This window comes from Budorcas taxicolor, chromosome 10 (assembly GCF_023091745.1).
Source record: "Budorcas taxicolor isolate Tak-1 chromosome 10, Takin1.1, whole genome shotgun sequence".
NCBI lineage: Eukaryota > Metazoa > Chordata > Mammalia > Artiodactyla > Bovidae > Budorcas > Budorcas taxicolor.
In genome coordinates, this window is record NC_068919.1 from 23,025,743 (window position 1) to 23,040,976 (window position 15,234).

A 15,234-nucleotide genomic window follows, 5' to 3' on the forward strand; every position below is an offset into this window, starting at 1 on the left:
GCTGAGTTGTAAGGAAAGTGTTTGTGTAAAAGTTTGTGTGAAACTGATGTACCGTATTCCAGAATGACTGTACCATTCACCCACCAGTAATGCATGAGTGATCCAATTTCTCTGCACCGTTGCCAGAACTTGGTATTGTCAGTACTTTTAGTTTTAGCCTTTATGACAGTTGTGGAGTGCTATCTCATTCTGTCTCTAATTTACATTCCCTAACGGCTATTGATGTTGAACATTTGCTCATATACTTATTTATATGCTTTTATCCCTACTACATATCCTCTTTGGTAAAGTGCCTGTGTTAGTCTTTAGTTCATTTTTCAACTGGATTGTTTGTTTTCTTCCTGCTGAGTTTAGGAGTCCATTGTATTCTGAATACCACTCTTTTGATGGAAATATAGTCTGCAAACATTTCCTGCCATTCAGTGGTTTGTCTTTTTCATTCTGTTAATAATAACTTTCACAGAGCATCGTTTTTCATTTTAATGAAATCTAAGTTTTTTTTATGGATTGTGCTTTTAGTGTCATGTCAAAAATCTTTTTGCCTAACTGTACATTATAAAGATTTTCTCTTATGGTTTCTTCTAAAATATTTATAGTTTTACATTTGAATGTATGATCCATTTGAGACTGAATTCAATGTTTTGTATAAGGTGTGAGATTTAGGCCAAGTTCCAATTATTTGCATATTAATATCCACTTGTCGCAGTATCATTTGCTGATAAAACTGTTCTCTGTTGAATTGTCTTTGCACCTTTGTCAAAAAAATCAATTTTCTCCACTTGTATGGGTTGACTTCTATATTCTTACTCAGTGACATGAACTTGCCAATGATTTTTTAATTATCCTTTTAGCATCTGTACTATGGTTTACTTTTTCATTCTTTATATTCATAATTTATGCTTTTTCTCTTTTTCCCTTGATACTTCTACCTAGAAACAGATCAGTTTTATTAATCAGCTTTCTCCTTGTGTGAGTCTACTACTATAGTATTACCCAGTGGCAAAAATTTATTAATAATATTGCTTAATTACCATTTTCACACTGCATATGATTTTCTCATGTGTATAATTCATATTTTCTTTTATTATATTGATAATTTCCTTGATAATTCTAGCTAGGAATAGATCAATGATATTAATCATTTTAAGAAAAGTAACTATATTTAATGATTATTTCTATTGTTTGCTTTAGAGTTCACCAATATGAATTTTTAATTTTACCTTTCTTCTAGATATATTGGGTTTTATATTTCTTTTTCTATCTTCTTTTGTTGAAAGGTTAGATAATTTTTTTCAACCTTTTTTCTTTGGTAATAAAAGTACTTAAAAGAGATAAATTTCCTTCTATGTATTATTTTAGCTGTGCCTCATGCATATGTCAGAGAAGGTAATGGCACCCCACTCCAGTCTTCTTGCCTGGAGAATCCCAGGGACGGGGGAACCTGGTGGGCTGCTGTCTATGGGGTCGCACAGAGTCGGACGTGACTGAAGCGACTTAGCCGCAGCAGCAGCAGCAGCAGCAGCAGCATACATATGTATATGCTTGTGTTCTCTCTATATTTTCTTTCAAATACTTTTTAACAGTCATTGTAACTGCTTCTTAAACATACGTATGAGTTGTTTTAAATTTAGTCCCTAAATTCCAAGTGTTTGGGAGTTTTTAGAGACATTTTTTCACAATTGATTTTCTCTATCAATTCCAATTTGGTGAAAGAATAAATTCTGTATAATTTCAGTTTCCTTATATTAGGACTTTTTATGCACAAACATGTATATGTGTATATTTCATCTGCACAGCAGGGTGTGTCTGGAGCCTCGGCTGCAGGTTTGGGTACAGGCTGCAGGTGTCTGGGGAGCACTGTGCACTTGCTGCACAGAAGTAGGTGGCTGAGTCTCCAGGCTGGGAAGTTGCAATGTGCAATGAGAGCTGTTTGGCACTTTTATTGAGGAAAACTGTGAGTCTTCCATCTTCCATTTCATTCATAACCGAACGTATGGCTATCAAGAGTGCAGGGCCTTTACCAGGATATTGCCGGTACCATGGGAAGTAGTCAAACAAACTGTTCTCATAACTACAGTTCAGAATGGAAATCTCTCCTTCCTTGACTGTCAAAGATTGAGGGCTCTCTTTCACCTGCTCTTGGCTGCCTTTTTCCTTCTGTTGTCCGCTCACCCCTGTTTAAAGAGATAAAAAGTCATTAGGCCCACAAACTGATATTTCCTTAAGTTTCTATCTGCATGAATTTGTCCATACTCCAATTTTCTCACTCCCCCAAATTAATGAGATATCCTAGGGTTTCTCCATCATAACTCACCGTCTACTTGAAGACACAGAATTAAGAATGATGCTCCCAGCATCTTGTCCATTGTTCCTGGCACCAAAGTTCAATGACAGCTCAGGTTCTTCTTCTGGTCTCCTCACCCAGCTAGAACTCTGACTTAAGGTTCGCATCGGCTTTAATTCTTTCAAGAGGCCCCACCTTCTCACAAGTACTTTCAACTAAAGCTACTTTTTTCAAAACAAGCACTTCCCTATTTTCTCTGTCTTAGACTTGCTCAAAATTACTGTCATTGAAAAGCAGAAATCCCCTCCTTACACATGGAATATGCTTAGTTTAGAAGTTCTCTCCCCTTTCTTCACATTTCCAAGAAGGTTAAAAATCATGTATCAGGACAACTTGATATCTTAACAGGGATTACATTATTTTACAAGGGAGAAGAGAGGGACTCCCATGAAATCACAAGATGAGCTTTTCTCTCTCTTTTTTTAATTACAAATACAAATTAAAGTCTATTGAAGATATCAGTTCAGTTTAGTCACTCAGTCATGTACTACTCTTTGCGACCCCATGGACTGCAGCACACCAGGCCTCACTGTCCATTACCAACTTTCAGAGTTCACTCAAACTCATGTCCATTAAGCCAGTGATGCCATCCAACCATCTCATTATCTGTTGTCCCCTTCTCCTCCTGCCTTCAATCTTTCCTGGCATGAGTCTTTTCCATTGAGTCAGTTCTTCTCATCAGGCGGCCAAAGTATTGGAGTTTCAGCTTCAACATCAGTCCTTCCAATGAATATTCAGGACTGATTTCCTTTAGGATGGAGTGGTTGGATCTCCTTGCAGTCCGAGGGACTCTCAAGAGTCTTCTCCAACTCTACAGTTCAAGAGCATCAATTATTTGGTGCTCAGCCTTCTTCACAGTCCAACTGTCACATCCATACATGACTACTGGAAAAACGATAGCCTTGACTAGATGGACCTTAGTCGGCAAAGTAATGTCTCTGCCTTTTAAAATGCTGTCTAGATTGGTCATAACTTTTCTTCCAAGGAGCAAGCATCTTTTAATTTCATGGCTGCAGTCACCATCTGCAGTGATTTGGGAGCCCCCCAAAATAAAGTCTGCTGCTGTTTCCACTCTTTCCCCATCTATTGCCCCATCTATTTGTAAAGTTAAAATAAATAAGGAGCACATGTTTTAGAAGCCCAGAATTTTGTCTCTGTATTTGATGTCATCTCAAATTCAATCAAAGAAAATATCATTACAGTCCAACAGGAGAAATAATAAAAGTTCTCATTCTTCAGTCTAATCCCATCTACCCCAACATTCTAAGGGGAAATTTTATTGTTTGTTAGACTTCTGATATGTTTTCTTTTTCATTTATTCATTCATGAATGCATCTCAATATATATTTAATGAGTGCTGCTAAGTGACTACTTAATATTCAATACTTGGATCTCAAGAAGGAAAGAGACAGTTCCCATCTTCAGTTAACTGAGGCCCAATACTCAAGTACAGTCAGAAAAAAGCTACTAAGGAGAAATGTGTATCTCTAAGATATGACAAAGAAAAAAGTAATAAACTCTGCTTCTCAACTCAGCCAGATAACAGTTTTAATGGAGGTGATACTTGAACTGGAACTTACACCACTACTACATTTCCCATAAAGATGGAGGACTGAACTCCAGGCACAGATTAACTAAGCGTGGTATACATTTATATTAGAGAAGCTAAATGTGGCCATATGCTCGAGGACAACATGTATCATTAAGAGAAGTGTTGATTTTCAAAGCCATATTTTCAAAGTATTAGACTACAGTATACATAGATACTACCTAGGTAGATGGATGAATAGATAGAAACATACATACATTCATACATGATTGATAGATGTAAACAGAACCATAATAGGAGATAATAATTTAGTAGATTTTTAAGGGATCCTTTATGGCTACTTGAAGAATATGTGTTTGTGGGACAAGCATTACAGTAATCTCCAAAGCAGCATTGCCCCTTTGTGGCCATAGTTAGAAGTTACGCTGAAAAAATGTATATAGCTTCTTAAAAATTCATTTCATCACCTATGAACATCTATCAGAGCACTGAAATAAGTAACCAAGTCTTCATCTTGAACCAGTGATTTCTTGAGACAGGAGGAGATTTTGCCTTGTTGAAATATTGACCCTCAGACTGAATCAGTGTAAGGAGTGGTCTTTTTTCCCATAATGTCAACATCAAATCAAGAAGAGCCCTTTATACTGAAGAGACCATGTCTTTAAATAGATTCTAAATTAGAAAATTGTGTTATATATTTTGCCCACACTTAATACTGCTGTCTTTTTATTTTTTGTCTGCACACTGATGACATGAGTTTAGCTTGTTTTTGGTTTTGCACTATTTATTGAATCTATTATTGAGACAACAACTGTAAAGAAATATTTAAGACCCCAACAGAATGAAACAATAAGCAAGTGAACTAGAACTATTCTAAAAAGACCCTTTGTAATCCTACATCATGATCATCTAGGATTTATTCCAGGTATGCGAGGATGATTCAGTATCCTCAGATCAATCAATGTGATATACCACAACAACAGGATGAAAGATAAAAACCACATAATTACTTCAGTAGATGCAGAAAAAGCATTTGACAAAATTCGATATCCACACATGATAAAAGCTCTCAATAAACTTGATATGGGGAAAATGTACTTCAAAATAATGAAGGTTATTTAAGACAAACCAACAGCTAACATCACAATCAATTGTTTTAAAAAATGAAAGCTTTTTCTCTAAGACCTTAAACAAGACAAGTCTGCAAATCTCACCAATTCTATTTAACATAGTACTGGGAGTCCTAGCCATAGCAATCAGATATGAGAAAGAAAGAAAAGGCATCCAAGTGTGAAGAAAGAAACTGCCACTATTTGCAAATGACATGATGTTGTGTATAGAAAATTGTAAGGTACCATCAAAAATCTATTAGGATAAATAAATGAAAGTAAAGCTCAGTAAAGTGGCAGAGTATGAAATGAATATATAGAAATCTTTTGCATTTCTATATAATAATAATGAATTATAAGAAAAAGAATTTAAGAAAACATCCAATTTACAATTGAATCTAAGACAATAAAATAATTAGCAATAATTACAACAAAGGAATTGAAAGACCTGTACTTTGAGAACTGTAAGAATTGATAAAAATGATTGAAGACAATACAAATAAATAGAAAGATATCTCGTGTTCATGGACTGGAAGAGTTAATATTGCTAAAATATCCATACACCCAAAGCAATCTACAGATTCAATGCAATCCTCATCAAGTTACCCATGGCATTTTTCATAGAACTAGAAAAAATAATCCTAAAATTTGTATGGAACCATAGAAGACCTCAACAGCCAAAGCAATTTTGAGAAAAAAGGAGAAAAGTTGAAAATACTACACTCTCTGATGTGAAAATATGCTACACAGTCACAGTAATCCAAAATTGTATGGTACTGGCACAAAAACAGACATAGATAAATGGGATAAAATAGAACCAAAATAAACCCATGCACTTATGATCAATCAATCTATGACAAAAGAGGCAAGAATATACAGTGGGGGCAAAGACAGATTCTTCAATAAGTAGGTTTTGAACAAACTGAACAGCTACATGTAAAAGAATGAAACTAGAAATTTTTCTCACAGCATGAATAAAAATAATTCAAAATGTTTTAAAGACTAAAATGTAACAGCTGAAATCATAAAACTCCTAAAAGAAAATATAGACAGTATGCTCTGTGACATTCATCTTTATAATATTTTTTATAATCAAACTAAACTCTTGCACAGAGAAGAAAACCATTAACACAAAGAAAAGGAAATCTGAAAAGGAAAAGATATTTGCAAGCAACATGTTGACAAGAATTTAATATCCAAAATATATAAAGAATTTATGCATTTAATATCAAAAACATAATCTTATTTTAATTTAGGCAGAGGACTTGTTTTACCAAAAAAGGTATACAGATGGCCAACAGGCACATGAAAAGATGCTCAATATCTTTAGTCATCAGTAAAACGCAAATCAGAAAAACAAATGAGCAAATCACCTTACTAGGGCTGTCATCAAAAAGGCAAGAAATAACAAGAGTTGATGAGGATGTGGAGAACAGGGAATCTTTGTGCACTGTTGGTAGTAATATAAACTGGTACAGCCTCTGTGGAAAGCAGTATGGAGATTCTCCCCGCTCTGCTCTCCCCAGATTAAAAGTGGAATGATGCCTGCGACCTGGAGGCTTATCCTTCCGCAGTTGCTCGGAAAGGAGGCAGCACCTTTTGGGGGGAGAGATAGAGACTGGGATCCTATCTTGGTGGCTGTAGTGGGAAAGATAACAGCAAACTGACTGACAATTTTTTAAAAAAAAAATTAAAAATAGAACTACTCCATGATCCAGAACTTCCACTCCCGGGTGTTTATCCAAAGAGAACAAAAGAGATAGTTCAAAATATATAGTCGCCCCAGTGCTCACAGAAACATTATTTACGATAGTGAAGATACTGAAGACATCTCTGTGCTCATTCGTATTGTAGATGAATGGATAAAGAAGAGATAGATGATAGACAGATAGATAGAGCCATATAGATAGAAATAGTGAAATATCACCATAAAAAAGTAAAATCTTGCCATTTGGGACAACATGGATAGACCCAGAGGGTATTATACTTATTGAAATAAGTCAGAGTGAGACAAATAAACCGTATGTTTTAATACATATATGTGGAATCTGAAAAACAAAACAAACAAATATAACAAAAGAGAAACAGACTCACAGACACAATGAAACAACTAGTGGTCACTGGATGGGAGAGGAGTGAGTGTGGGAGTGAACTAGGTGGAAAGAATTAAGAGGCACACATTCTCAGTTATAAAATAAATTATGTTTGTAATGTACACCAAAGGAAATATGATCAAATTTTATAATAATTTTGTATGGCATGTAATTTATCAAAAATATCAAATGACTATGCTGTACATCTGAAATTAATATAGTATTGTAAGTCAACTATGTTTCCATTTTAAAAGTTTTTTTTTTTTTTTTTTAGACTATCGGAGAAACTTAAATTAATCCATTTCTAAAGTGTTTTTTCTGTGTGTGTGTATTTAGGCCATTATAAATTTCTTTTTTTTTAATTTTATTTTTACTTTATTTTACTTTACAATAGTGTATTGGTTTTGCCATACAATTTTAAAAGTTTTAATTAGATTAAAATGTGGCAAAGTAGACTTTGGGTGTGGGATTAGTTGCAGGATCTTGATATGAATTATTCTGGATTATCTGGGTAGGTCCTATACATAACCATGCATCCTTTGCTGAGATGAAAAAAAAAAAAAAGACTATCAGATATTTCTCTAGAAAGATGAGTTTATTTGGGATCAGCAAAGGATTGCAATTTGGGGTCTGCAACCATGGCAAGCTTCATGCAAGCCCCCACAGGATGAGAGAAGAACAGTCTTATAGAGAAGAAAACAAGTTGGGAGGGCTACTGCAAACAGACATTTACATTTGTTTTTATTGGGATGTTCCTGGTGGTCCAGTGCTTAAGAATCTGCCTTCCAATGCAGGGGATGTGGTTCAATCCCTGGTAGGCAACTAAGGCAACTAAGCCCGTGTGCCTTAACTAGAGAGCCCATGTGCTGCAACTACTGAGCCCATGCACTCTAGAGACAGTGCTCGCAACAAGAGGGGCCCCTGCACACACACACACACACACACACACACACACGCACACGCACACAAAGTGAACAGAGACCATGGTTTTTTACTGGCCCAGTGTTTGGCTGGAAAAGAGGTGGCATCTTTCTTCTGCCCTTTAATCCTGTTATCTTCCCAGAGTATGAGAGCTCTCCCGCTCTCCCAACTCTATTAAATGAGTTTCTGTTTATTTACTTATTTCCTACACCTTAGAAGCAGAAGAGTATTTGACTCCAGAAGAGAAAGGAGCTGAGGTGGTAGAAGTAAGAGGCTGCAGTGATTCAAGGAAGGGCTATGACCCAATGAATCAAGTGACCTCCAGAAGCTAGAAAAATGCAAGGAAATGGATTTTTCCTTAAACCCTCTAGAAGGAATCAACCAGCCAAGATCATGACTGTAACCAGTGAAATTGATTTCATACTTCTTCAACCCAGAATTATAACAGAATTCATTTTTTTAACTTATCAAGTTCATATAAAACATTGAGCAAACATTTTTTGTTTGCTTTCCACAGTGGTAGGATGGCATGTAAATATTTGCAGTGTCTGTTGGAACACTTCATGGTGAGACAGATGTGAACATTCTGGAGAAGGCAACTAAGCTGGATAATATCTTTATTGGAGTGATTTCACTTAATTCCTTTCACTTTTTAACATTTTTGAATTTAGCAAGCATGCTCTGTCATTCAGTCATGTCCAACTCTTTGAGACCCCATGGACTGTTAGGCTGCCAGGCTTTTCTGTCTATGAGATTTTCCCAGTATTTCCCAAGAATACTGGAATGGGTTACCATTTCCTCCAGAGGATCTTCCCCACCCAAGGACCAAACCCATGTCTGCGTCTCCTGCATTGGTAAGCAGATTCTTTACCACTGAGCCACCTGGGAAGATGTGGTTAAATATTTATTTTAATTCTATCCTCTTATCAACTACTCTGCTGGTTCCCAGTTAGAAGTTTCTAGTGCAGAAGGAGACACAGAATGAGAAGGGAAGATAAAGACCAAAGTCCATAATCTGTAGGGCCAAAAAGTATCTGTGGTTAAAACTGTACTGATGTAGGTGAGTAACATTAAGCACTGCAAACGCCCTGTGGTGGCCTCACGGTGTGACTGTGGTTGGAGGAGGGGCTGAGCCCGTGGAGGGTTTGTGTAGAGGCTGCAGGAGCCTGGGGAGCACTGTGCTGCGCAGCACAGAAGTAAGTGCCCGAGTCTGTGGTCTGCGAAGAGGAAATGTGCAGGGAGCTGCGGCGTTCTGTAGGGACTGTTGTGGCGTTTAATCTTCCATCTCGCTTTGTCCCTGAAGGAATGTAAAACAGGTGGATGAGGCGGCCCCCAGGGTTCTGAAGATACCACTGCACATTGTCTGCCAAGGTGGAGAAATTACACCACAGAGTGGAGCTGGCTCCCTCCTGGAGACTCAGGGCTGGGGGACTCTGCCCCACATCCATCCCTCTCACACCTGATGAGAAGGAGAGAAACAGTCACAGGTGAGGATCACAGAGCTCCTGCAAAACCCGGAAAGTACACCCCCAGCCCCATAAGGGTAGAAAGCCTGCAGGACTTGTCAGCTCCTTTCCCTCCTTCAACAAAAGAGAAGCTGCTCATTCCTTCAGATTCCCCTGTGGGGCAGCCCCAACTCACAGCAAACCTGGGCAAACAAAAGCCCCAGCACAGTGTCCACTAGCCTTTTCATGACTCTGTCTTGTTTCTGGGAAATATTCACAAGATACATAGCAAACCCTGGGTGGTGAGTGTCATGACTTGTCTGGATGATTCAGCTCCTGCAACCAATCAGCTCAGCCAAGAAACCCTGCTCAGCTGACACTCTGTGACAGGAAGCCCCACCCTTTGGTCTCAACTGAACTAAAAACAGGTTAAAGAGGGTGAGAGTGGAGGAAAAAGGTGACATTCAATGTTTTATACATAATTTTGAACTTGTGAAATGACATTCATATTTTCTCCTGATATATATTAATAAATAAATCTTAGGCAATAAAAGTGGAAAAAAGTCAGAAAAAGCTGGTATCTATACTTCAAAATTTTCCATCTAACCTTTTGTTTATGACTCCCTGTTTGATCCAGGGGACTTTCCTGAGAGCTGTGGATAAAGATAACAACATAGATAAAGATAATAACAATCAATACAAATACAGCTATTTTGCATTGTGGTCATAAATGTCTAGTGCTTGAATCAAGGAATAAGGCAGAGCTATTATTGAAAGGAATATTCATCAAAAAGCATGCTTCTTATATGACGATAATGATTTAGCTTTTCTTCACACAAAATTATTCTCCTTTATTATTACTAATCCCCATTTGAAAGAGTTTTTCAGGGGATGGAGTGGTAAAGAATATACTTGCCAATGCAGGGGACGAAAGAGATGGGGGTTTGATCCCTGGGTCGGGAAGATCCCCTGAAGGAAATGGCAACCAGCTCCAGTATTCTTGCTTGGAAAATCCCATGGCCAGGGGAGCCTGGTGGGCTATAGTCCACAGGATGGCAAACAGCAAGACCCGGCTGAGCACTCGAAACCTCAGGATGAGTTTCAGAGGCAGGAGATAGACGGGCCCCTGGGCTAGACAGCTGGCATGTGTCAAGCAGAGTAAAATTCAAGCTTTGTTTTCCCTACACACTCCAAGCGCTGAGGGAAGGACCAATTCTACCTGTTAGAACTGTTCCTTTGACTTTCTTTTCGTTGCTTTTGTTATTATAATCGTGCATAATGGACTTCCTCAGAGAATCAGCCCCTCTGCCTGACTGCTCAAGTGCTTTTTGTTCATGACCTGTCCACCTGTGGATGGTAGGAAAGAAGAAATTGATACATCCCCTGCCTGAGGCTTGCCATTCCAGGAGATGTTTACAAGATCAAGTTTGCCTCTTCAACGTGTTTCCTCACCTTCCCCTTCCCTGTTCTGTAAAAGAACCTGGCGTCCAGACCCGGACAGGATGACTACTTGGGACATTAGTCTGCCATCTTCTTGGTCAGCCAGCTTTCCGAATGAAGGCCTTGCCCCAACGCCCCGGCTCTCAGAGTCATTAACCTGCCATGCTAATTAGCCTGTCAAAGGGAGCTCAGCCTCAGTATCTAAGACAATTAACAGCAGGAGCTGAGCTCTGCTAGAGTAAAAAAGTGACCACTTCTGAGGTCAAAAGGTCAAGGAAAACTGCACAGGCACAGAAAGACTCCTTGGAGCTCAAAAAGGAGGTGGTACCACTTCATAACAGATGATGCCAAGCAGCCCACACAGCTCTGTGCTGGAGTCCATCCTGGTGAAGAGATGCACATTCATCACTCAGGAGTTCCCTGAAACAGGTCTCCTGTAGGAAAAGGAGAGAGATATCCAGCCAAGAATAAACACAGGCCCAGAAGAACTGCCCCGTAAAGATGATTTAACCACCTCTTCACGGCTCTCCTCATCTTCCTCCTTGTTAAGGAGGATGCCCTGTGTCTCCTGCATTGGCAGGCAGATTCTTCACCACTGCACCACCTGGGAAGCCTATTATTGGGGACTGATGAATAAAAGAAGCCTTCTTTTGTTTCACACTATATTGTCTTTGGAAAGGTCACCCATATACATCCTTAAGTGCCAGCAGTGATTAGCTGCACCAGTCCCAAATGCTTTAGTCAAAGAGTTGAAGTCCTTTAAGGAAAGAAAATGCTTAGGATACTAGCAAAATAGTCTGGAGATAATGCAGTTAGAAATAAGCCATTGTCCTGGGTTTTTTTGTTTGCTTGAGAGATGAGATTAATATTGTAAAGCAAATTCTCTGACTTATGTTGTATCAAGTCACATGGCCAACCTCAAGCTATTATATTTCAGCCCATCACTATTCCAAATGACACGGGAGTAAGTAACTTTCTCCAGCTTGTTGAAAATTCTACGGCCTCATTTTCTCTAGAGTTCTGATTCTAGAGGACAAAAACGCCAAATTTCAGAAAACAGGAGTCTTTCCTTTGTAAAATGATAAATAAAAAAGACTAGAAAAGACAAGAAAAAATGAAGAAAAGAAAAATCTAAGATGCCCATGGGAACCAAACACTTCCAGGATTCTGTATTGCCTGTACTGTTTGCCTTCACAGAGCATGCCAACTTCCTAAACATAACAAAGATTGAGCTACGGTGTCCCAGGAGGTTTGTGTTCAGCTCCTCCTGCAGTCCCAGGCACTGTGTCACTCAGCGCACAGAAGTACTTGGCCGAGTCTTTCCAATGAGCTGGCATTTTCCTCAGGTGGAAGGACTTCTCACTCCTCCTAAATTCAGCCTCAAAACCTTTGATGCCCGAAACAAGACTGTCTCCAGACTCGTACTTCAGGAGAAGCTGGAGTCCTTGGTTGGGGTACTGCGCGTACCAGGAGAGGTATGGTGAACCAGAAGATGAGCAGTTGCACTTGAGCTCCAGATGGGCTCCTTCAGAGACAGTGATGTGGTCATCAGGCTGGGTCACTGACTGGGCTCCAGCTCCTGCTGAAACATCAATGCTGAATCAGTGAACTCAGCTAAAACAAAAAGTCTCTCTTCAACACGGAGCAATATTCCACGTGTGGACAAAGGAGAAAAATGGAGTAGTACTCACTGAGAAACAGGAGCATCTCAAGCATCAAGGTGAACACCAGGGTCATAGTGGAGCAGTGAAGTGGCAGTGAGCTCCTTTCTAACAGGTTCCCCACAAATAAGCCCGAAGACTGGCTGACTTGAACCCAGGTTTCTCTGAATAAGAATGACAAAGGATTTATATTTCTTCTGATGGAGGTTGTAGGGAGGTTTTTAGGAAGAGAAGCTGTCTTAACCAAATGCCTACCTCTGGTGTCTGAGATGCTTTAAGTCTCACTGTGTGAAAAATGGTCAGAATATCTCTTTAAACCATTGGGATTTTCTGAGGTTCTTCTGGTCTTTTACAGAAAAGCAATTTCCAATTTAAGCAGCAGTGCCCTCCAGAGGCCAAATAGAGAACTATGGAGAAGTTCACTGTTTTCATTAACATGCCCCACCTTTTACTGCCTTTCTGTGGTTGAATTTCAAAGCATTATGATTATGTACAGAAGAGGATTTATATGTTGTCAGCCTTGAACTGTATTAAATTTGGGTTTAAAAAAAAACACAGAATTGTGGTTTTAAAATTCCCTGTGTTACTGGATAGCACAGGGAACTATATTCAATATCCAGGGGTAAACCATAATGGAAAAGAAAATAAAAAAGAAAGTCTATATATGTATAACTCAGTCACTTTGCTCTACAGGAGAAATTAGCATAACATTGTCAGTCAGCTATCCTTCAACTTTTAAGTGTTGAATACAAAATAATTTTTAGAATGAAACATAAAATCACAATGTTACGATTTTTTTAGTTTCCAGATTTAACTATGCACCAGAAGGAAATAATCCAATATATTTCAACTGCAGAAAGAGAAGGGCCATTAATCCAGAAGCCTTCACTAGTAAAGACAAAATTGAGACATTCTCAGATGAAGGAAAACTAAGAAAGTGGTCACCAGAAGACCTATCCTTATAATGTCTAAAGGAAGCTCTATAAATAGAAATAAAATTATAAAGGAAGGAGTCTTGAAACAACAAGAAGGAATAAAGAATACAATAAGCAAAAGTATGGATAAATACAGTAGACTTCAGTTATATTTGGTGAAAATATAGCATACTATATATGTTATATAATAATATAATATAATTATATATCTGGAAATAATTATAACATTGTCTAATGAGGCTCTAAACACACATGGAGGGAATACTAAAGAAAATTATTTTATGAATGGGGAGAATAAATAGGTGTAGAGATAGGCAATATTTATACACTTAATTCAAATAGATAAGATAATATTACCAATAGACTATGCTATGTATAATGCAATAACTGGAGCAACCATATAAAAACATCTATACAATAAGACACGTCTAAACACTATAGGAGCTTCCCTTGTGACTCAGACCGTAAAAGAATCTTCCTACAATGCAGGAGACCGGGTTCAGTCCCTGGGTTGACAAGATGCCTGCCGGGGTCCAGCCCCAGTGGATCCAGGGTGATTCGAAGGTGGGGGGATGGAGCCGGCGTCTTTGGAAAAATACATATTTAATCACAGATATAGAGAGATTAGAAATGGATAGTGTAGTAGGAAGATTAGTGGAGAAAAGGAGGCTGAATAACTTGGATTACATGGAATAGCATCCATGCTCCAGATGGGAATTCAGCCAGAAAAATGGGAGCAAGAAAGAAGCAACATGGGGGAATCAGTCTTTCCGGAAACTGATCCGATTTCTTTATTTTTGGGTTTGCTTATATACCTTTTGTTGCACATAGGGATGAATACAGAGTCACGCGGGGGTCAGCAGTCCTGACCTTTATCAAAATCAGGTGCTTCACATAAATGTATAAAAAAGGGTCTTAGGGATATTACATCATCTTCTGGCCATGAGTGAGATCTGCTGACATTTTATGATCCTTTCTTTCTGATAACCAAAAAACTTATTTTTCCCAAGTGTGTTTTTTCTCAAACCAGGCACCACCCTCCAAATAAAGCTGCATTCCTATAGGGTGAGGGTGTAGTGAGTTACAATCAAGAAAGGAATTTATTTAACCCAAGGTTAACAGGGTTAATCTTAAAGGTTAATACTTATTTCTCCTATATGTTAGTTATATTCATTAGAAGGGTAGGGAACATGGAGATTTAGCAGCAAACATCAGCCCAACAAATGAAAATCCTTTCACCAATGCTCCCCTTAAGATCTATTTAGTCTTAAGATATGATAAAGTTACATTCTTACATAGCAAGGACACAGTGATTTATAACAAAGTACAGTGATCTATTACAAAAGAGAAAATCCATTAGCTCAAGAAGTCTAGTATTGCTAACATCAAAAACTACTGTATTTCCTTTTCTATATTCCAAATACATTGATTAATATATTCCCAAGTGCCTAAGGATATGGAGGCCTGGCGGCAATCATTGACTCAACAAGAAGAAAAAGCCCTATGCTAATTAAGACTCTCAAAATACTCCAAAACTCTGTGCTGTTTATGGTTAAGAGGTAGTAAACAATCATGTGGCAGGAGTATGGATAATCCTGTCACACAAGCTAGTCTGTCAGCAGAGAGGTTTGACCTGAGACATCCTTGTCCCACCCAGAGCAGGGAATTAGCAGCAATTATTGACACAACAAATGAAAAAACCCTGCACCAATATAATTCCTAACCAACCCATTATAC

At 38.3% G+C, this 15,234-nt stretch overlaps 1 pseudogene and 2 gene segments (V, D, J or C); all 3 read right to left on the reverse strand.

The window, feature by feature from the left end:
• Positions 1–1,755: 1,755 nt before the first annotated feature.
• LOC128054677 (T cell receptor alpha variable 23/delta variable 6-like) lies at positions 1,756–2,366 on the reverse strand. The segment is given in 2 exon segments: positions 1,756–2,174; positions 2,315–2,366. Coding segments are annotated over 2 exon segments (471 nt in total).
• A 6,720-nt stretch (positions 2,367–9,086) lies between these two features.
• Positions 9,087–9,709, reverse strand: LOC128054678 (T cell receptor alpha variable 22-like). The segment is given in 2 exon segments: positions 9,087–9,475; positions 9,658–9,709. Coding segments are annotated over 2 exon segments (441 nt in total).
• A 2,424-nt stretch (positions 9,710–12,133) lies between these two features.
• On the reverse strand, positions 12,134–12,638 carry LOC128054679 (T cell receptor alpha variable 8-3-like; annotated as a pseudogene).
• Positions 12,639–15,234: the final 2,596 nt, after the last annotated feature.